At 40.3% G+C, this 23,613-nt stretch overlaps 1 protein-coding gene across 1 annotated transcript in view; it reads left to right on the top strand.

The window, feature by feature from the left end:
• The window catches only part of ITGA1 (integrin subunit alpha 1), a 2,125,719-nt gene that overhangs the window by 1,301,008 nt on the left and 801,098 nt on the right, over positions 1 to 23,613 (top strand). The window contains exon 12 of the mRNA XM_044077325.1: positions 14,046 to 14,188. Within this exon, the coding sequence (XP_043933260.1) occupies positions 14,046 to 14,188 (143 nt within the window). The remainder of the gene's footprint in view (positions 1 to 14,045; positions 14,189 to 23,613) is intronic.

Raw genomic sequence — 23,613 nt, 5'->3', positions numbered from 1 at the left:
TGGAAGGCTCCAAGATATCTTTAAATGGCACCTGACCAATTTCTTCCTGTTCCACTGGTTTCTCCTTAATTTGGATATCCATTGCTCTATCCTGTTGTGGTGCTTTCTGAATTAGATTTTCTACATTGAATCCTTCACTTTGCAGGTACTCCATAACCTCAGTTTCTATTTCTTCAACTCCTCCATTACTAATCTCCTTTTCTATTTTTCCTATTTGTCTTCTTATTTTTATATTGTAAAGTTTTCTATGTCTGGATTTCTGTGCCTGTATTTCTCTACAAATATCTTTGGTGCTTCTCTTTTTGTATTGGTTAGGTTTGCTTTCTCCTTTGCATAAATATTACACCATATTAAATCTCTTTCTTTCCCATGTCCATATTTCTTCTTCAGATATCTCCTGATCTTCCTGCTTCTCCTTACTTTGGGGACTCACTCCATCATGCTGTGATGTAGCCTGTGTTAGAAATTCTGCACCAAATCCTTCACTTCACAGGAACTCCATAATTCTACTTTACTAATCTTCTTTTCTACATTCCCACTTCGTGATATTATTTTTTATTGTGAAATGTTCCATATCCGGATGCCTTTGCCTGTATTATTCTTCAAATAGCTTTGGGGCTGCCTTCTTTATATTGATAAATTTGGCTTTCTCCTTTGCATAAATATTGTACCATATCATAAGTTCATAGGTTCATAGGTTTATACTAGGCTATCTGCCCGAGGGCATTTACAAGCCTAGCCCATAGTTTTGTGGCTTACGCCACCCCTTTAGTTTGGAGAAACTATGCCCATTATTTTGCAGTGCCTCTGTTGAGCAGAGACACTGAGGTAATCCCTGGGGTATATCTGCGATCTCCCATCCATTGGTCAAGATTCCTCTTGAACAAAGCCAGCGAGGTGCTCTGCCTCACATATACTGGGATTTTGTTCCACAGCATAGGGAGTCTTTGGGTGATGAATCTATCCCTCCAGCACGTCCTATTAATAGCTGTGTCTAGGTTTAGGTCTCCTGCCCTTGTGGCTCTAAGAGATTTCGATTTTTTGTGGTGAAGCATGTTCATCAAATCTGGGTTTGACATGGCCTTGTATGTCAGGCACAGGTCACCTCTGAGCAGGCGGTAAGCGACTGAATAGAGCTGGAGTTCTTTCAGCCGGGCAGCATAAGACATATCTTTGAGACCTTTTATCCTTTTGGTGAGGAACTTTTGGGGCCTCTCCAACTGCTGCAAGTGTCGGGTCAGATACATTCCGAATGGGGCATTGTACTCAATCATTGGTCTGATGAGTGATGAGTACAGGGAGACTATGACCTCCCTTGATCTAGATGTGAATCCCTTCATGATCAGGTGGGCAATGTAGAAGGTCTCTCTCTTTCTGTCCCATGTCTATATTTCTTTTTTATACTTTTCAAAAATCTCCCGGTTTTGTTGTTTATATTTTGGCACTTCCTTGGATGCTTATTTTCCCAAGCAGATCAAAGTTTCTTGATCTATATACTGTTTTTCACAAATCTGTTGTATTAATGAATACAAATTTTTATTTAAAGCTTCTGGCAGTTTTTCTTGTGGAAATATTTTTCTTTCCTCTAATTTCTTTCTTAATTGTTTTGTATATCTTGTGTCTGGAAATTCTGGGCTTTTGGAATAATAGTAACCATACATAATTTCTTTCTTATTCTCAATAGTCCACTTTATCATCTTTATGGCTCTTCTTTGGCCTATCAGTTTTTGTGATTTTTGTGGACTACTACTTCCTTCCACAACAGGGGGGGGGGATCTTCCCCCTGGGACTGGCCTGGCCTCGTTATAGGAATGTTTCCATATTTTGAGGATTCTACACTGTCATTTTGTCTAGTCCTGACACCAGTGTGCTACCAGGATTGGGCACTTTTTTATCCTGGGTCTTGTGCACCCAGCTCACTTTTTTAATTTTTAACCTACTTCTGTCCATGATATATGCTATATAAATATAGTCTATATATCAGTGTCGCCTTGGTGAGACTTTGTGGAAAACAGGGTCCACCTCATGAAGGTACTCACCAAAACTTGAGGATGAATTCAGATTCAGTGATAATACTCTCCTTTACTTGCTGACTTATCTCTCCATTCAGACTCACTCAGCTGTATAAATTACCACATGGACAACCAAGAAATGTAACTTTGCCAAAAGACAGTGGTTATCCATTGAAGTTAGTGGATGAAGCAACATTGCAGATAGGTTCATTGAAGTTCTGCAAAGACACAGGGGTGAGGGTGTGTGACTGTGAATTCTTAAGGGGGGTTAGGTTGGGGACTGAGAGTGTGTATGTGTGTACTTATGTTGGAGCATGCATGTGGGTGAATGGGTGCGTATGCCCTTGAGTTCAAGCTTGCGTGGGGAGGAGTGGGGTTGAGCTCATGTGTGTATGTGCGTGTGCATATGTGTGCATGCACGTGTGCATGTGCGTGTGTGTTTGTGCATGTGGGTGTGTGTTTGAGCGTGTGTGTGTGTGTGTGTGTGTGTGTGTGTGTGTGTGTGTGTGTGTGTGTGTGTGTGTGTGTGTGTGTGTGTGTGTGTGTGTGCGCGTGTGTGCATGTGTGTGTGTGTGTGTGTGTATGTATGTGTGTGTGTGTGTGTGTGTGTGTGTGTGTGTGTGTGTGTGTGTGTGTGTGTGTGTGTGTGTGTGTGTGTGTCTGTGTGTGTGTGTGTCTGTGTGTCTGTGTGTTTATGCATGAAAGTCGGTATGTGTGAATGTGGGAGGGTGCTTGTCATGCTTTTTAATGTCACTGTTCAAGAATACTGGACAAATCCAAAATACTGCAGGGATCAGTTGCCAAAATCAGGACAGATTTTAAATGTCAGTCTACTTTTAAAAAGTTAATGAAATAACAGGGTTTGCATTGATGTATGGTTTCTTAACAATAAGAAGTACAAAACTCTATAAAGTCTGGCATTACTGACTGACTGTAATCCTCAGCAGTTTACCAGAAACTGTAAAACTTTATGTAAGGGGTCCAGGGAAGTAAATATTGTGGGAAGAAATAGCCAGGGAATTGTTATGGCTAGGTTTGTATAGGCCCTAGGGCTGATAGGCTAGTACCAACCTATGAACCTATAAGACAGAGCAAATACATGTCGCAACATCAGGGACATGCTGCAAATATCTAGATAGTTGAAAGGTGTGGTACCTGTCCCAATGTGATGCATGAGCTTCCAGCGGACACTTTTACAGAAAATAATTTTTAACATGAACAACAAAAATGTGCAGTCTAGAGATATGCAAATTAGCCGATAATGAGGTCTTCCTAGTTGTGGCTAAAGCTATCTCTGAATTACATTTTCTTCACTTGCATAAATTAACCGCTCTGTGGCATGAACTTTACATACACACAGCCCTCTTTTTCTGAATCTCAGGAAGAGTGTTCAGTGGCAAACAAAGCAATTAGGAAATACTAAAACGACTTTAGTCCCAAATGCTGGAAAACCACTGTCTTGAATCCAGGGACTCGAGCATCTTATAATTTGCTACTTCTCACACTCTAACTTGGATATGAGTTCAGGCAAGCAGGCAAGGGGAGAGAGCAGGAAGGCAATTATAGGGTTAGGGAACAGAAAGACAAATTATAGGGTTAAGGAACAGGAAGGGGATTTTAGGGTTAGGGAGTAGGAGGAGAGTTTTAAGTTTAGAAAGTAGTCAGAGAATTTATGATTAGGTAGAAAAATTAGAGTCTTGGTTGGGAAGTGTCTGGAGACTTTAGGATTAGGGAGGTAGAGTGGACATTTAGAGTAAGGACTTAGGCTGGGAATCAGGTGGGAGTTTTATGGATAGAATTTTGGTTCTGGCAGGGCTATACAGTTTTATAAGGTCTTGTGTTAGGCGGGCTACATAGAAACAGGATACTGTGCTAGTTGGAGTTCTAGTACTACCTTCTTTGAGCAAGTGTGTCATGAACTACTAGCATGGAAACCCCTTTAGCAAACCAAAGAAATTATTCTTTTGCAACATTAGTTATATTAATTATTTAGTTTTTCTGCCCCCACCCTCACCCCCACCAAAAAAGATGGGCAGTCTTATTATTCTATACACAATCTTGAATGGCATCCTCTCAGTGGAATAGTCTTACTGCAGTCTTTGTATGGTAGAGTTCTTATGGACTTATTCATCTTTGTGTATCACCCACAGTGTGGGTGTGCATAAAATCTCACAATGCACACCATTATATACTCTGTCCTCGAGCTAATTTATTTAATTAGTAAACACACCAGAGTATTAGTTTAAATAGTAAACAGCCATGGTATATAACTTAATTTCACACAGAAATCAATGACTGCACAACTTTGGTTATCTCTCTTCCCTTGAGAACAGAAGGTACCAAAGATCAAGCCCTATGTAACATATGACAGAATGTCAACTCTTGAACAGAGGTGATATTTAGCTTTCACACTGAATCTGTGACTTTAAGCACAAAGCTACCCAACATACACCAGCTGCAAGTGCTTTGACTGCAGCCAACTCAACCTGAGGTCAGTTAGTGTACTCAGATCCTAAGGACTATGTAGAGGGGATAGGGTTAGAGATTGTGCAGCATGTTTGCTAATTCACCTATTCTACGTAAAGGGCATGGTTTTCATCTCAGGGTATAAATCCTTGGAGATGACCTGGGAATCTAGTCCTGAGCAAAACATACATTGATATAATTATTGGGTGCTGGCTGGGACAGTGTGTAGAGTATAGGAAATATTCCTTCACTGCTATGAGGATGGTGACCACCCAAATTTCCTCCCTAGGCCTCCCTAGACATTTACTTTAAGGATTTCTCCACATATGGGGCTCCAGTCCTTGACAAGTAAGACAGAGAGTTGCCAGGAATGTTAAATCAATTGGGGACGGCCTCTGGGACATTGCAGGCTGGTAAGAGAAGAGATATCACAACTATTATTACTCAAAAAAATTAAGAAACCAGACAATAGCACTATAGTCTAAAGATCTCATATATATATATAGACTTGACCAGTAATTGGTCAACGAAGGTAAAGGCCTTTGTTAGTTCTTCAGATAGATTCCCAGACAAGAGAACCTCATTTGTATCCATATGGAGTAGGTTTATAGGGTGCTAGTGGGCAGTGAATGTACATGGGCTAGACATAAAATCATGCTGGATTACTAGATTGAATCCTGCAGAAGAGACCATATTTCATAATGCATAAGCATATCAGTAAGCGTTTTGTTCTGGATTTTAATGAGAGGGATGGTACAGAGACAAAGCTTTAGTTCTCTCATGTTCTTCAGCCTCCAGGTTTGAGAGATATGAAGATTTATATAGCTGTTTCACGTTTCTTCTAAGGCAGAAGTAGGAGAAATGTTATCACTGCACATATGTAGTATGGCAGTATTATCTGCACATATTAAGGACCCTGAGCAAAATGTGGGGATCATTGACACAGAACTTTGCATACAGTTTCCAGTGACCTTCTTAAAACAGAATGGTGACACATTCAGTACAGAATATGAGGATATTTGTGGTGTATGGCTGTTGGAGTGGGGAGCTTCAAAATGTGGGAAAGGAGAGCTTCAGAACGTGGGAGTGGGGAGCTTCAGAATGTGGGAGAGGTGAGCTTCAGAATGTGGGAGAGGGAGGCTTCAGCAGAGAAGAGGAAGACATACTTTTGAATTGTTCAGCTGCCCTAAGAGGATTGATTGGAAGTTTGAGTAAGACAGAATAGAATTGTTTTGCTGCAATCAGTGAACTGATTAATCATTTCTTCCAGTGCAGCTGCATTCCCTTTCCTAGTCTCCTTTTTGCACACATTTGCCTAGATCCTGCAGAACTATTTTTGTTGTGTTCAGTCAGTGACATTTATTGTTTTTCCAAGTCCATAAACTAAAGTGTAACTGTACTGTGCCATTATTAATGGTCTTTCACCTCCTTTAGCTGAGTGGATACTGTCTACTCTACCAGATCAGATGGATTTTAGATAATCTACCTTGGGTTTCATTAATGCAGTCAGACAATGTAATGGGTTGCAAGGGCTCACTACTGAAATGTAAGCACTTGGCATTTTGAGTGCCGAAAAGCTAAAACAAAAAGACTAAAACAAAGGAGAAGAGTGAATCTTGAAAATTGTTCTTCTCCTTAAAACTTTTTTTCACATGGGGTGGGGGGCTACCCCCCCCCACTGTATACCTACACCCCCTTAAACTCACTGAACGTATTTATACCAACACCGATATCACTATTCCTCAGAGAAAAGGGAATATTGTGAGAAATAGCATCTCGGCTTCATATCTATAAGTCTGATCTTTTGGCCATTCAGTTTCCGAGTTTCGGGACTCATTGTAGGGAGTCTTGACATTTCAAATGGCTGCCATTTAAAATCCACTTGCTCTAGTTCATCAGGTAGTGAAGTATGGATGAGCACTGAAAACTCCTTAAAGTTCATATCAGAGGATGTAGCTTTGTGAAGAGTATCACTCCATATAAGCCACGTGGCTCTGTCTGCAATACAGTTCTCAAGCACCTTCATTTACATTGTTTTCTTCAATTAATTTGTGATGAACCATTTAAGGAAGGTTGCCAGGGCACATTTAGCTGTTGGGTGAGATAGGGTCAGAAGCAGTACAAGATGAAAACTTGGGTCTCGAAAACTGTTCTATATTATTACCGTTCAGTCATAAAATGAAATCCTGACTCCACCAAATCCACCCACTTGATCAGGAGCTCATGCCATTCTTAATTAAATCAAGTGACAAATCTTTCCTTTCTTGACCAAAAATATCGTATCCTCCTTTATACAAATATATGTAAAGGATCTGGCCAGGACAAATCTGTTGACTGAATACAGAGGCTATTTCCAGATTCAGACTATGGTGTGAATGCATTAGATTAATGTTCTTTATTATTTTGTGCAAATTTTTGACTCTTCGTCTCCCTGGTATTTCTCCAGAGCAACAGTAGAAAGTCAGTTATCCAAACTAATTGGGACCTAGGGTAGTAAGGATAATCAAATTGTTCTGATAATCAAACATATAATTGAACTGGATAAAAAAAAAAACATCTAAAATCTTGTTTTTTTCTGCACACAGGAATATACTTTTCAACCCTTCAGCGATTTCAGTGGACAATAAAGAATATTTTTCACACACAAGCTGACTACAAACTCAAAAAACAACCTCAAGCAAATATGCATAATTCTTACATATTTAGACTTTATTATATTTCCTACTCAAAAACTTTGGAAGGCTGGTTCTGATAACTGACATTTCTGATAATTGACGTTCAGATAATCGACTCTCAATTGTAGATCATGATCAAATGGGGCTTAGGCAGGGTAATGGATTGCCTCCCATCTCATAATGCTGTCCAAGGGCTACTCCCCTATATGAATCAGACCTTCCCTTAGGGAGTGCTAAGATGAAAATCCCTCCCCATGGGACAGACACGGCTGAGCCCCATTTTGGAACTTGGGTTATCTGGACCATAGTTAGGGCTTTATCCTTCTACATCACCATAATGACATAAATACATTGAGTCTAGCAGTTATTAGTTTTTGCTGGGTTTAAAATACTGCCTGATGAGAGTGAAACATAGCTGCCTTCTCTAATGTTTTGTATACATCTGCAAACATGGAGGATCGTGGAAATCACATGTTATACGTAATCTGCTTCATTGTACCCACGTTATATCATGCTAGTGATGTGAACTTATACTTAGTAGTTAAGTATGTTTCAGGCAGTGTGCCAAAGACCAAATTACCACCATAACAGCTATAAATAAATGCAATCTGAGGGTCATGCTGCTCAGTGCTAGAAGTCTAAATCTTAAGATGTATTCACTCAAAGCACTCATCAAAATGGAGAACATCGACATTTGTGCTGTAATGGAGATCTGGTTTAAAGTGGCAGAAAGCACCCCTGCACTACCAGGCTATAACTCATTCCACACCTAAAGGTGGTGGTGCCTCCATATTCATAAAGGATATGCACATCTCCAGACTAATAGCCTAGCATAATGCATCTGAGTACAAGTACAACTAACACTGGGTAAGATGCCAATCCTGGTCATAGACTGCTATAAGTCCCCAACTATGTCCTACCCCTGCACTACCAGGCTATAAATCATTCCACACCTTTCGGCCTCGAAACATGGACTGAAGCTCCAAAGGTGGTGCTGTCTCCATATTCATAAAGGATATGCACACCTCCAGACTAGTAGCCCAGCATAACACATCTGAGATACTTCAGGTGCAACTAACATTGAGTAAGATAGCGATCCAGGTCATAGCCTGCTATAGGTTCCCAACCATGTCCCTAGACTCTCACTCCACATTCCTAAACACCCTGGAATCTGTCAAGGTCCAACCCAACACTCATACTAGGAGACTTCAACTGCCCCTCCATCAACTGGGAAAACTACTCAAGCACCAATACACCGGCCCAACGCTTCCTGAAATTCATCAGTTCCAATGCCCTGGACAAGCTCATTCTGACCCCCACTACAGGAAGTAACATCCCTGACCTGGTTATTACTAACATGGGTGACCATTGCTCTATAGTCAGTCCCTCCCTGGTCACATCTGGCCATAAACTAATCACCATGGAAATCCACATCTCACCCACACACCCCGCAAAGGTAACCACCTTGAAAAATTTCTCCAAAGCTGACTTTGGTCTCCTAAAAACAGAGGTGGCTAACTTCATGGCACCCATGCCAATGGAAAATAGCTGCATGACTGCTGAATCATACACCAATGCATTGTACAAACATGTACATAAATGTATGGAACTAGCCATACCCAACAAAACCAAGACTTTCTCCTCCAAAAAAGGAAGCTAATCTGCTGGTCCCCTCCCATTAATAAACTCTACAATAGAAGGAAGAAACTGTTGCAGAGAAAAGTGAATTCCCAAGACTAGAAAAACTCCCTTATTAGCCTCAACAAAAAGTTGAGATCCCTCATCAAATCCTCCAAAGCCAGCTATGAAGGCAGAATTGCGGCACACACTAAAAACAATCACAATGCCGTCTATAGTTATATCAAGAACCTTCACAGCAATACCCAGATTTGCACTGAGTTACTGCACAATGGTACCTCCTATACTGAGCCAACAGATACTGCCAACATACTGGCCCACATATTCAGTGCCAACTTTACCCTTCTCTCCCCACTAAAGGACCAATCACAATACTGGAAGAATGCCAGGCACCCAGCATTATTGCAGCACAGGTTAAAGCTGCATTGTCCAAGGCCAAGAATACAGCTTCCATGGAACCCCATAATATCCCTGGCTGTGTTCTACTTGAACTACAAAGCGAACTGGCACCACATCTGTGTGCCCTGTTCAGTCACGACCTCTGGCTTTGTCCCTACCGAATGGCGCACTGCAACAGTCATCTCTATCCATAAAGGGGAACAGCTACAGACCCAGAAAATTATCGCCCCATTAGCCTGATGAGTCTAATACATAAAGCTATAGAGTGCATCATCATGGACCTGATTAACAAAGATATAGGGAATCTCCAAACTCTAGACACCACACAATTTGGCTTTGTGAAAGGGAGATCATGCCTGCTAAACTTGGTTGACTTCTTTGAGTCAGTCACCAGAGCTGTGGATGAAGGTAAGGCAGTACATAAAGCCTACCTCAAGCTGGCCAAGGCTTTTGATACTATTCATCACTCAGGAATTATTGATAAACTCACCAAACTAGGCATCAGCCCCTATATCACCAGATGGGTTGCAAATTGGCTCACAGATAGAACACACAGTGTGAAAGCAGCAGACTGCAAGTCAGACTGCTGATCAGTCATGAGTGGGGTCCCACAGGGATCAGTTCTGGGTCCTCTCCTGTTTGGCATCTACTTCTCAGAAGTCCAGGCCAACACAAAGGGACTCTGGCTGACCAGTTTCGTAGATGACTGCAAGCTGGGAGCCATTATTAACTCCGCAAGTGATGCAGACATCCTACAGAAAGGCCTCACTGAGACAAATGACTGGCGTCAAAACCATGGCCTTAAGCTTAACGCCAAAAAAGGTGTCGTCATCTCCTTTGATAAAAACTCAGTTCCCACTAATTACCACATTGATGGGAACCCACTGAACACTGAAGGCATTATAGGAGATCTGAGGATGCAGGTTGAGAGCACCCTCTTCTTCAACCACCACATTGCCACTTGGTCAGAAAGTACTTCTATGTGGCACATCTCATTACCAAGAGTTTTGCATCCAGGAAGAAAGAGGTCATCATCTCTCAATACTCTTCCCTCATTAGACCAATCATCGAATATAATGCCCCAGTTGGCATGTACCTCACTAGACACCTGCAACAGCTGGAGAGGCCACAGAAGTACCTCATGAAGAGGATCCTAGGCATTAAACACATGTCCTACATGGACAGACTCAAAAGTCTCCAGCTATTATCTGTCTCATATCGCCTACTTAGAGGCAATCTCTGCTTGACGTACAAAGCCATGTCTGACCCAGTTCTGTTAGAAATGCTACATCCAAAGAAATCCCAATCCCTCCACACCACACACTCCAGAGACTTCAACCTCATTAGCACAATCAACAGAACATGCTGGAGGGACAGGTTCCTCACCCAGAAACTGCTCTCGCCCTGGAATAGACTTCCCATACATGTCAAGCAGAGCACCTCGCTGTCCCTCTTCAAGAGAAATCTTGATTAGTGGATGGGTAATAGAAAGTTAACCCCGGGGATCACTCCAGTGGCTGTACCTGATAGAGGTACTGGGAACTAACGTCAGCCAGCACAATGCCAGGGCACTTCTATAGACTAGGCTTGTAAAGGCTCCAGGGCCATTAACCTAGTACACACCTATGAAATGAATTTCATTTATGCTTTTAGCCTGAAACATAATTTCTGTCATCATATTTTATTTTCTTTAGCAGTACTTCCTTTCTGAGTTCCAGTCTATTGTACTATGATTTAGACATTGCCTTATTTATTTTCCTCCTGTATTTTTTTTTCTATAGTATTTCTCATTCACATGCAGGATAAAACCAAACTGTAATTAAGTTCCTCCAATTTTTTGATTTTCAAATTTATTTCATAGGTTCATAGGTTAGTACTAGGCTATTGGTCCTAGGGCCTATACAAGCCTAACCATAACAATTCCCTGGCTATTTCTTCCCACACTAGTTACTTCACTGGACCCCTGTCTAGTAGGAAGACTGACGTGATCCCTGGGGTGAATTTCCTTCGTCCCATCCAATCGTCAAGGTTCATTTTGAAGAGGGCCAAAGAGGCGCTCTGCTTGACATGTATGAGTAGTCTATTTCAGAGTCTGGGGAGTCTCTGGGTCAGGAACTTATCCCTCCAGCATGTTTTGTTTATTGTGATGACAAGGTTTAGATCCCTGGAGCGTGTGGCTCTGAGGGATTGGGATTTTGTTATGTGTAGCATGTCCAACAGCTCTGGGTTTGACATGGCCTTGTATGTTAAGCAAAGATCGCCTCTGAGTAGATGATATGCAACAGAGTATAGCTGGATTTTTTTAAGGTGGTCAGCACAGGGTATCTGCTTTAGGCCTGTGATTCTTTTAGTGAGGTATTTCTGCAGCCTTTCTAGTTGTTGCAGATGTCTTGAGAGGTACATACCAAACGAGGCATTGTATTCTATAATGGGTCTAATGAGGGATGAGTACAGTGGGACAATGACATCCTTTTTCCTGGATGAAAAGCCCTTAGTGATGAGGTGTGCCACACAGAAGGATTTCCTGACTGTTGTGGTGATGTGGTTATCGAAGGTGACACCACTGTCCACTTGTGTCCCTAAGTCTCTTATCACACTTTCAGTGTTTAGTGTACTGCTACCTATGTGGTAATTCATGGTTACATGTTTTTTCCCAAAGGGGATAACTATACATTTCTTGACATTGAGCTTGAGCCCATGGCTCTGGCATCAAGCATCTGTTTCTGTAAGGCTCTTTTGTAGAGTAGCCACATCATTTGAGGATTCAATAATGGCTCCCAGTTTGCAGTCATCTGCAAACTTTGTTAGCCAGAGTCCCTTAGTGTTGGCCTGTACTTCAGAGAAGTAGATGCCAAACAAGAGCGGTCCCAGGACTGAACCCTGAGGTACTCCATTTGTCACTTGTCTGGATCTGGATTTGAAGTTGGCTACTTTTACAGTGTGGGTTCTGTCAGTAAGCCATTTGGCAACCCATCGAGTGATGTAGGGATTAATGCCCAGCATAGTAAGTCTAGCTATGATTCCAGAGTGGGGGATGGTGTCAAAGGCCTTGGTGAGGTCCAGATAGGCTGTATGGACTGCCTTACCCTTGTCCACAGCTATGGAGACTGATTTGAAGAAGTCAATCAGGTTCATGAGACAAGATCGGCCCTTCATGAACCCAAACTTGGTGGGGTCCAATGTTTGAAGGTTGCCAATGTCTTTGTTTATAAGTTCCATGATAATACGTTCTATGGCCTTGCAGATCAGGCTTGTCAGACTGATGGGACGGTAGTTCCCAGGATGATCCCCTTGTGGAGTGGGATAACTGTAGCTGTGCACCACTCAGTGGGCACAAAGCCTGAGGTGAGGCTATGATTAAACATGATACTTAGGTGAGGTGCCAGTTCATTTAGTAGTTCATGTTGTACACAGCCTGGGATGTCATCTGGTCCCATGGATGCTGTATTCTTAGCTTTGGAGAGTGCATTTTTTTACCTGTGTGACCGTTATTACTGGAATTTGGCAATCTTCCGGTATTGAAATGGGCCGTTTAGGGGGTGAGAGGGGGGTGAAGTTGGCACTGAATTGATCTGCCAGGATATTGGCAATATCCTTGGGATCAGTATATTTAATGCCATTCTGTTGTAGCTCAGAGCTGATCTGAGCATTGCCATTTAGATTCTTGACATAGTTATAGAATGCCTTGTGGTTGTCTTTGGAATCTTTGGCAATTTTATTTTCATAACTAGCTTTGGAAGATTTTATGAGGGATCTCAGCTTCTTACTGAGGCTGGTAAGGGAGTTTTTTGCATCCTGGGATTTTCATCTTTTCTGTAACAGTTTCTTCCTTTTGTTGTAAAGTTTGTTTATGGCAGGGGGCCACCAGATTGACTTCCTTTTTTTGGAGGAGAGCATCTTGGCTCTATTTGGGATGGCACGATTCATGAATGAGTGGATGTGCTCATATAGTGCCTTAGTGTAGGATTCAGCAGGTGAACTTTCAGTTCCCGTCTGCATGGGTGTCATGAAGTTTGTCACTTCTGACTTGAGTAGCATGAAGTTGGCTTTGGAGAAGTTTTTTATGGAGGTTTCCTTACTAGCGGGTGGGGGTGGGATGTGGATGTTAAGTGTGATTAGCTTATTATCAGACCTGACCAACGAGGGGGTGGCCATAGGTGTGGAGCATCGATTTCCCATGTTGATAATGACCAGGTCTAGGATATTGGAGCCCCTGGTGGGACTATGGATTAGTTGCTCCAGGGCATTGGAATTTATGAATTCCAAGAACCGTTGGGCAAAGGTGTTGTTACATGAATAGTTTTCCCAGTTAATGGCAGGGTAGTTGAAATCACCCAGTATTAGGGTGTTTGGCTGTATCTTAATATTTTCCAGTATGTTCAGAAAGGTGTAGTGAGAATCTTGGGGCATGGTGTGGGACCTGTAGCAAGCTACAATTTGGATTGCAGTCTTACCTATTGTTAGTTGCACTTCATTTTATTGCATTTCATTTTATTTGTTAACCAGATGGGTGGGCTAGTCCAATTACCTTTTCCAGTCCAGATCCATATGTCTACAAAGAATAATAATTACATTGATACATACACATATAGTCTTATAATGTTGTGGAAAGGCTGTTTGCAAATAACTTCTGTTGCTAATTGTATATCCTGAACTAAATATTTTTGACTGGCTGACATAATTATTCAGTCCATAGTTTGATCCCATGGCTGTCTACTATAAAAGGGTTACATTCATCTGGCCTTGTTTGATTATAAACATGAATTAACATTAAATATGCTTTTAAACAATACCCTAAAAATGAATGTTATGTAAAGTACACGTAAGGTATTACTTTGTTTTTTTATTCTATTAGGTTATGCTGTTAACTCTGCATCATTATCTGAAAAGGAACTGTATATTGCTGGAGAACCTCGATATGGTCATACAGGAAGAGTTGTCATCTATACAGTGGAAGGTCGAGAAATAAAGATATTGCAAACATTAAAAGGAGAACAGGTAACTGCAACAACCTATTAATGTATGTGTTTTCCTGTTCAGTTGCCTGTTTATTCATTGTCTTTTGTCAGAATACGTTAGACATCCAGCTATTTTACTTGTGACGTCACCAAAGTGACTACAACGTATCGTAAATGGAAAAAAAAAATCAACACAGGAAGTTCTTCCGGTTACCCTTTCAAGCTGATGAGCTTTTTATGAAACCAGAACTATTTTCTGAGAGCGGTAGATTTTTATGAGCTTTTAAAAACGGGGGCAACAAAGAAAGACACTACAGACCTGATACATCGTTAGGCTAGACAACCTAAATATTCTGTTAGACTAGTAAGTCTACATTACTAAAAGGTAAGTTATAGATATTGCTATCATAGCCAGTATAAATGACATACTCTAAGACAAGACCATTGGACAAAATGTTTTACTGCAAACACTTATAAACTCTTAACAAACTGTTCATTTCTGCAACAGCATCTATAAGAAGGTTGATTTCTAGTGCAAAGATTATAGAGATAATTATCACTGCTGTGTCTCAAGACTGAGAAGGATACTGACTTCTGACTGAATTCTCAGAGTAAAACTTTATCACAGTGAGCACTCATGTCTGTCACTGTAAATAACTGTACTGAGATTATTCTTTCAAGGAGTCACAACTGTCTGTGACATGAAAAGTACAGTTCTGCAAGTTGCACTTATTATAACAGAAGATGTTTGAATTTCTCACTGTTGCAATAGCCTATGGCTGTTTGGGTTATATCCTGCGAAAGATACAACAACCAGACAGCATCCCAAAGCTCTGGCTGCCTCCTCCGCCATCATTCTGAGTGCTAATTGGACAGACCATTATGAAGGGAAATGAGCATTCTGAGTGAACATTACTTCAGAATTTCTTTGTGACTTTCTTGCAGGGCCGGCCTTTTGGTCAACTGGTACCCTAGGCAAAGGGCTCCACAGCAACACCACCACCCAGCACCCCCATACTGCTCTGCCTACACCATCCAGATTACTTTTTACTTCCTCTTTTCCTCACAGAGTGTCTTTCACTTCAGTTTCCTGTATTCATTCAACACATTTTAAAGAAACCATTTCTTTACTACAAAAAATAAACAAATAAATATTGATAAAGCCCCCTGCTAGAGCAGCAACATAGGTGGCTGCCTAGTTGGCCTATGCCTAAGACTGGCTATGCCTTCTTGTGCATAAGAATATGAACACTCTAATCCTTTGGGGGAAACAGCATATAATAGTAACAAAAATCCTGAGAGGAAAAAAGCAAACATATAATATTAACAAAAAGTTTATATCCCAACCAAAAAAATATATACACAGAAAGAGGGTGGATAGTGTATATGGCTACTGCAGCAGCATGAAATGTGAACATCTACTGTTATGGTAAATGCAATTTACACAACGGTACTATGTTTATCATTCTCACTACTGTAGCAGCCTTTGACGCTTTGGGTTGATTACCAAAGCCTATCCAACCCAGGAGGAGGAAGTATGTGGATCCAGGAGCTCCTGAAGTATGACCCTATTAAAAATAGTCCTGGACCTGGAAAATGAATCCAAGTTTTTAATGCTTTATAAAAGTATGTACCGAGGACCATGTAGTTATCTCTAGAATGCTTCTAGAGTCCATCTCTTTCCAATATGCCATCAGAAAAAACAAGGTTTTATTAGAATATGCCTTACTTCTTTCTGGAAATGTTTTACCATAGTGGAAGTAACAAAAAAAGATACAGTAAGAAACAACCAGCTGGAATTTTCTGAACTGACACATTGTCCTTTTCCATTCCCAGACTAGGATTTCCACAGCTGACCATAGAAATTCTCTCTGTCCTTCCTATTTTGAAAGAGATGAGGAAGATAGATGACTAGATTCAAGGAGCAATTGAAAAGCTGTAAGGGCATATGGGATTCATTTTTGTTATAGATAACTCTATAAGCATGGAAAAGCAAAAGGGCCACCATGAATAGTTGCAACCTGGATACTTTACTGCAGGTATCAGAGCAATAACCTAGTTAGTTTACCAAAAAGATGAACCCACAGCAGACAGAATAGATGGTTCAAACAGAAATAATTTTCCCAGCACAAAGTAAAGATCCCAATTAAGTTTCACCTGAATAGCAGATGGGCTTATGTGTTAATGGAAAAACCTCTTTGTAGATCAGCTTAAACTATGTCAAAAATAAAGAGGAGGAGCCAAGAGAAGACATGCTGAAATGAATGATAAAATGCCTCTTGCCAAAGTTTGAGAACCAGTGGTTATAACTCCAGAATGGCCCTGGTTATAGGACAGACACCAACTCTTAAATATCCAGTGGTTAACATAAGCTTTTCTAGTATCTATATTTCCTTTCTTTAGTTCCTGCTGCAGATCCTCATGAAAAAAGTACCTAAAAGGTATTAGATTTGATTCATCCAGGCAGTCAGTTGAAGTTGTTTATGATTGGAGGGTGTCAAACTCTGCTGTCTTCTGTGAGTCACTTCAGTCTGTAAGGAATCTTGTGGTAATTGCCCCTCAATGAATCCATAAGAAGGGATAGCCAATGTTGCCTGAGCCAGAAGGGAGTCACTAACAATGATTTTTGGAGTCCTTCTGAATCCACAGAACAACCCAAGATCTCAGAGGAAAGGATGGAAATTCACAGAGGAATATTCCCAACCACAGGAATTAAAGCACATCTGTTTTCTAGGCCTGCCTGCAAGGAGGCCTGGTACAGAACTGATTTAAACCTGTTCACCTCCTTCAAAAATGGACAACTGTTTGAGGTGTTTCCTACAACAGGATCCGTTCCTAGAAGAAACCCTCATTTAATTTTCATTTGAAAGGTTCTTCCCTGGTTCTGCTAAACTTATTTGATACCACATTTTGCTCTGATAGAATATGAGATACTTGGGGGGTTATAAAATGCTGTAGAGCTAACTCCCATGCCAAACTGCACAGATGGTAAGAGCTTGTGCCTCCCCTTTTTTTGTTTATGTACCACATCATTGTGGTGTTGTATGCAATCACCTGTAATGTTCCTGGGGACCATCTCTTGGAATCCCATTTCCAGAATCCCAGCTTCCTAAAGGTACATTAACTGGAAATGTTTTGCATTATCTGTCTGTGGTATGAGAGATCAATTCATTACTGGGGATGGGGTTTATGTCCTTTCCCCACTATTGTGTGATCTCTGAGTTAGAATATAAAGTTAGCATGGAGTGTAGAAATTGCAGGAGCTTGCCCCCCCTGCAATAACAATGTTTTTGACTTGCATACTCTAGTCTGAGTTTATATCTCAGCACATGCATAGCAGTATGTCGACTTTTTTGTCAGTATTTTGTTGCCAACTTAAGTAACATTCGCAATTAGCTGTTTTGATCATTTTTGAGAGAGAGAGAAAGGATAGACATACTCGCAAATATATATAAAACACCTTAAAATTTGTGTACAGTGTGTGTGTGTGTGTGTGTGTGTGTGTGTGTGTGTGTGTGTGTGTGTGTGTTTGTGTTTGTGTGTCTGTCTGTGTATCTCTCTCTATGTTTAGCTATAATATAGCGCTCTCTCTCTCCATGTGTGTGTGTATATATATATATATATATATATATATATATATATATATATATGTATATAGATATGTATATAGATACACATATCTACACACACACACACACACACACACACACACACACACACACGCAAATATATATATATATATATATATATATATATATATATATATATACACACACACATATACTGCGGTGGTTGTGCCACGGTAGCTTTGTAGCTTCACAGTAAGACGTTGTCCTGTTCGATTCTCAGCTAAAGCGTATTCTGTGTGGAGACATGCATGGATGGGCGTACCTTCGTTGAAGGTTGTGTGTCAGAGCTGGCAACTTTGGCACATAAAAATCTACTGCCAATCATTAGCGGACCGGAGTTCCACTGTGGGGACCCCTAACCGGGAAAAGCCGAAAGATACAACAACATATATGCACACATATACAAACACACTCACATATATAGGTTCATAAGCTAACTACCTCAAGAGCCTTTTTAAGCCCAGCCATGCATCCCAAATCTCTGACAAGTTCTGAGTTTATATCTCAGTACATGCATAGTGGCATGAAAACTTTTTAATCACGTGTACATTCTTTTCAAGTGTGTGCTATTTGAATCCAAGTGAACAAATAACATGCACATTGAAATGGGAGTGCATTGAAAGTGGATTCAGTGGAAGTGCTGCAGAATACACAAAGAACTGGAGTGAAGAGATAAGGCAAATATATGTAATTCCTGTTGTCAAGAGAGACATTGAAAACATGCACATACATGGCAGAAACTCATTACAACAGGAGCAGACTGTCCCTTGAGATGCATCAGCCTGCCCTCGATCTGGCTCAGCTGTCCATCCAACTCTGAGCAGATGACACTGCGCACCATACCCTGAAACTTCTTACGGGTGACCCGTTCCTCTCAGCGCCCACTCCAAGGGGGGATGGGCCCCATTCCCTGAGATGGTTCCACCCGAGGGTGGTAAAGGTCCAGCAGAGGTGGGAGTGTTGGGTTGAGTCCCAGACATGCTGGGGTCAGGTGCCATGACCAGATGAGACAGGACAGGTGGATCTGCTGGGATCGGCCTTCCCAAATGTGCTATGGTGTTGAGGTTTTACAAAATGCATTGGCTAGTCATGAAGAAAACATTTCAAAATTAGTTATAACAGAGTGCATGCATGTTCCAATTAACCCAGAGCAGTGGAATTTACACAATTGCATAGGAAACAGAACACATACATATATGGAATAACAGTCAGAATTTGAACAGCATGCCAATTAGATGTGTAGCAACAGGCCACCAAAAATGGTATTTGAACAAGGGATGTTAATATGTAAACAATTAAATATATGAACAATAATAGAACACAAGTCCCAACATTAGATTTTGAGAACAACATACCCGTAGTATATGGATAATAATTATTGATGCAGATAAGGGATGGTGTAGGGAAAAAAGTCCATTAACAACTGTATAGGCTTCTATTTTTAGCAACAGTACTGCTCAATACTCTGCAGGTCTGGCCTCATTTTACATCTACCTGTGGCCAATAGCTTCTGTAGCACATACATAACTGTTAAACTGTCAATCTGGAATGGTATGGGGAAAAGTGTGAGTACTCTGGGTACATGACTGAAGGGGACTCATACATATATGACTAACAAGGTCTAGCCTGCACCGATGTGTGAGTATGCTACTGGCATTCTTCAATTAGATTCATATCTGTGTCCAAAGTTATTGGCAACAGTGATCACTAGTCGTGACAGCATGACACTTGAGAGACATGTATCTGGAAGAGTACATGGTGTATGTACCTATTCTGCTGTTTTTTGCAGGCATGGGGTTGGACTCTGGAACATGTGGACACAAAGTTTATTAGTATACCCATCATACAACTACTACAATCATTTCTTTACCTGTAAAACCTGTGGAGAAAATATCTGTTAACACTATCTGACTATTTGCATACACGTTCAGGATTACTTGTCTGTAAATATTCACACACCTTAGTACCACTCCCTGGATTCAAACCATGGTGTGTTTGTACAAAACTGAACAATATATATATTTCTCAACACACTGAGCCATTGCGGAACTGCTGTCTCTGGCTTGACTGATTTCTGCCCAATACTCACTTGGCTAGACAGTCTGACCTTGTCATTTAAGTGGAGTGTCACCAAAGACTGTAGTGACAGTTGAACATACATGCCTGAGATTTATTGTACTGTCTATTATTCCTTTGAAAGCAGGTGTACACATATAACCCCTAGTAGATGTGAATATGTGTGATCTGTATAGAGTATAGCAGGATGCTGGGTTGCATACCCGATCTATATACATTTGGACATCATATATTTGCAGTCCCCAAATATTACACTCTCATACTTGCCTACATCAGCATACCCACATTCAGGACTACATCGATCTGAAATGCAAAAGTTAAAACAAGGCAATGCTGCAGGGGACACACTGTAATCCATCACACATTACTAATCAAGGTTCAGATGTTAGTGTAAGACATATTTCATATTTCATTTATATCTTGTTTTACACATTCTAATTCTTCAACAGCAAACCAGATTAAACACAACAAATTGTGGTATAAATCTTTATTTAAGCAGCATGACACAATGCTTTCTTACAGTTGATATTCTACATTCAGTACTACTGCATATCCTGTAGATCAGTATTGGTCTGACAAACTTTTTATTTATTCAGTACACTCAGAACACACTATACCTACTGTCAGTAAACAATGTACTCCTTCTTATTTATTACACTATATACTGCAAGATAAATCTGTACTCACCAGACTCTCACTGCAGCCTCATCAATCTGTCAGCATGGGTGTCTGGGTTGCTAGCTCTCTCCTCTGCAGCTGTAGGGGAAAACACATTAAGCATACATGTCTATCACATACTCAGGATAGATTTTGGTACTGATATGGGTGAGACATTTACTCACTACTGGGGCATCCCCATCTCGAGCTGCTTGGACCCATTAGGCCAAGAGCACCCCCTTCCTATGCATTAGGTCATTATAATGATAACCACCAACGACCAGCAAAAAACGATAGTGAACACGCAGTAATGAAGAAATAATGATTATTTATTTATAATTCCTTCAAATCCAGACCGGTTTCGGCTATTCAGCCTTTATCAATGAATACAATAAAGTTTTTTTGAATTAAATAAAGCAGCCTGCATTTATACTAGTCTTTGATTACCTGGAAGCAATATTACAGCACCACCCAGTGGCTGGAGTAACAAAGTGCATGTTCCATTCTTGATTAAAGCATATGGCCAGTGACACAAAAATGCCAGAGGTGTAGATATTAAGTCATATTTTTAAAGATAAAAATCAAAGCTCTGGAAGTAAGCCATTATATGACATACATATTACAAGGTAATAGACCAATACCATAGTCACTATTTGTGATTGCATATCATAGTGTAAAAAAGCAGAAAATATATACCACTAGTATATATATATTTTGAAGGATGATAACCACAAGTTCAAAAGAACTGAATAATAATGAACCAAGTACTGATCATATAATATATTACAAAATAAGGCAAAAAGAGTATAGTGGCCTCATTCTCAGCTATATTGTAGATTATAATAAATTGAAATAATATGCTTGTAGATAATACAAGTTCAACATTGTAATTGTACAATACTCAATGTTTAACGCCAACATACCAGATACGAATACCAAACCATACATATACATATTCGTATCCTGAACAATTTTTTATCATGCTTTGTAGAGTATAATATGAGCGTTGGTAGGCCTAACCACCATTGAATGGTTCGTACTAATTCTTGATCTATATGAATGTTTGTTGTTGTAACCATGATTATGAAATCCTCCAGTGTTCAGTGAAACTCACAGATGGTCATTCAGACCTGCGGGGAATAAACATCCAAGGTTGGTTATCCAATATTGTTCCTTGTGGTTTAAAATGGTGTGCCAACCCTGTTGGTTGTTCCTATCTCCTGAATTTTGTCAATGATCATGAACATAAACTGGGCATTGGGATGTTGTATTGTGTGTCTGTATAAAGCATTTGTTTCTTTTTTGTTCCTCATGTCACTACGATGTTCTGTCATCCTTATTCTAAGAGACCTAGAGGTTTGACCAACATAAAAAGCTTTACATTGGCAGGTAGCTAAGTAAATAACCCATGTACTGCTGCAATTACCAAACACCCTGGTTTTAAATACCCGATTGGTGTTGGCACTGGTGAATTCTTTTCGTGTACTAACTTGTAAACAGGAGCAGCAGTGACCACATGGAAAAGTACCAATTAGTTTATCACCACTGATAGTGGTCTGATGATATATCGCATATCCCCCTTCTCTGTTTTTGTAATGTGAAAATAGCCCTCCCAAATTCTTGCCTCTTCTGTATGACATTTGACATTGAGGGCCTATTATTGACCTTAAAGTGTCATTAGCCAAAAGAATTTTCCAGTTGCAATTAAGTATATCCCTGACAATAGGTTGGTTCCTGCCATATGTGGTGACAAATCTCAAGACAGAATCCTGATGAGCATGCTCTGATTTTTTGTATTGTAACAATGTTCTCCTGTCAATGGTTTTGCTCCATGAACTAGCTTGATATATATCTATGTCTCTATATCCTCTGTCCTGAAATCTATGGTATAAATCAAGTCTGGCATGTTCAAATTCATCATAAGATGAACAAATGCGTCTGACAAGGTGTAACAAAGTATTGTATTGAGGGTATTTTCTAAATGTTTTGGTTTTGGTAAAGTTTACGGTTACATGTAACAGGAGTACCATAGATATTTTGGATGTTACTGTTTACCGTAACGCAGATGATACTCTAAGTACCAAAACATTTAGAAAATACCCTCAATACAATACCTTGTTACATGCCTCCAGTATGCACCCGAACCACACCATCCGCAACATTCCTAAGTCTCAATTTATGCGTATCAGACGCATTTGTTCATCTTATGATGAATTTGAACATGCCAGACTTGATTTATACCATAGATTTCAGGACAGAGGATATAGAGACATAGATATATATCAAGCTAGTTCATGGAGCAAAACCATTGACAGGAGAACATTGTTACAATACAAAAAATCAGAGCATGCTCATCAGGATTCTATCTTGAGATTTGTCACCACATATGGCAGGAACCAACCTATTGTCAGGGATATACTTAATTGCAACTGGAAAATTCTTTTGGCTAATGACACTTTAAGGTCAATAATAGGCCCTCAATGTCAAATGTCATACAGAAGAGGCAAGAATTTGGGAGGGCTATTTTCACATTACAAAAACAGAGAAGGGGAGGTGCGATATATCATCAGACCACTATCAGTGGTGATAAACTAATTGGTACTTTTCCATGTGGTCACTGCTGCTCCTGTTTACAAGTTAGTACACTAAAAGAATTCACCAGTGCCAACACCAATTGGGTATTTAAAACCAGGGTGTTTGGTAATTGCAGCAGTACATGGGTTATTTACTTAGCTACCTGCCAATGTAAAGCTTTTATGTTGGTCAAACCTCTAGGTCTCTTAGAATAAGGATGACAGAACATCGAGTGACATGAGGAACAAAAAGAAACAAATGCTTTATACAGACACACGATACAACATCCCAATGCCCAGTTTATGTTCATGATCATTGACAAAATTCAGGAGATAGGAACAACCAACAGGGTTGGCACACCATTTTAAACCACAAGGAACAATATTGGATAACCAACCTTGATGTTTATTCCCCAGGTCTGAATGACCATCTGTGAGTTTCACTGAACACTGGAGGATTTCATAATCATGGTTACAACAACAAACATTCATATAGATCAAGAATTAGTACGAACCATTCAATGGTGGTT

This window comes from Protopterus annectens, chromosome 1.part1 (genome assembly GCF_019279795.1).
Source record: "Protopterus annectens isolate FY-2018-M chromosome 1.part1, PAN1.0, whole genome shotgun sequence".
NCBI classification, from domain to species: Eukaryota; Metazoa; Chordata; order Ceratodontiformes; family Protopteridae; genus Protopterus; species Protopterus annectens.
Note: the sequence above shows the minus strand (reverse complement) of the source record. Positions and strands in the feature narration are given on the sequence as shown.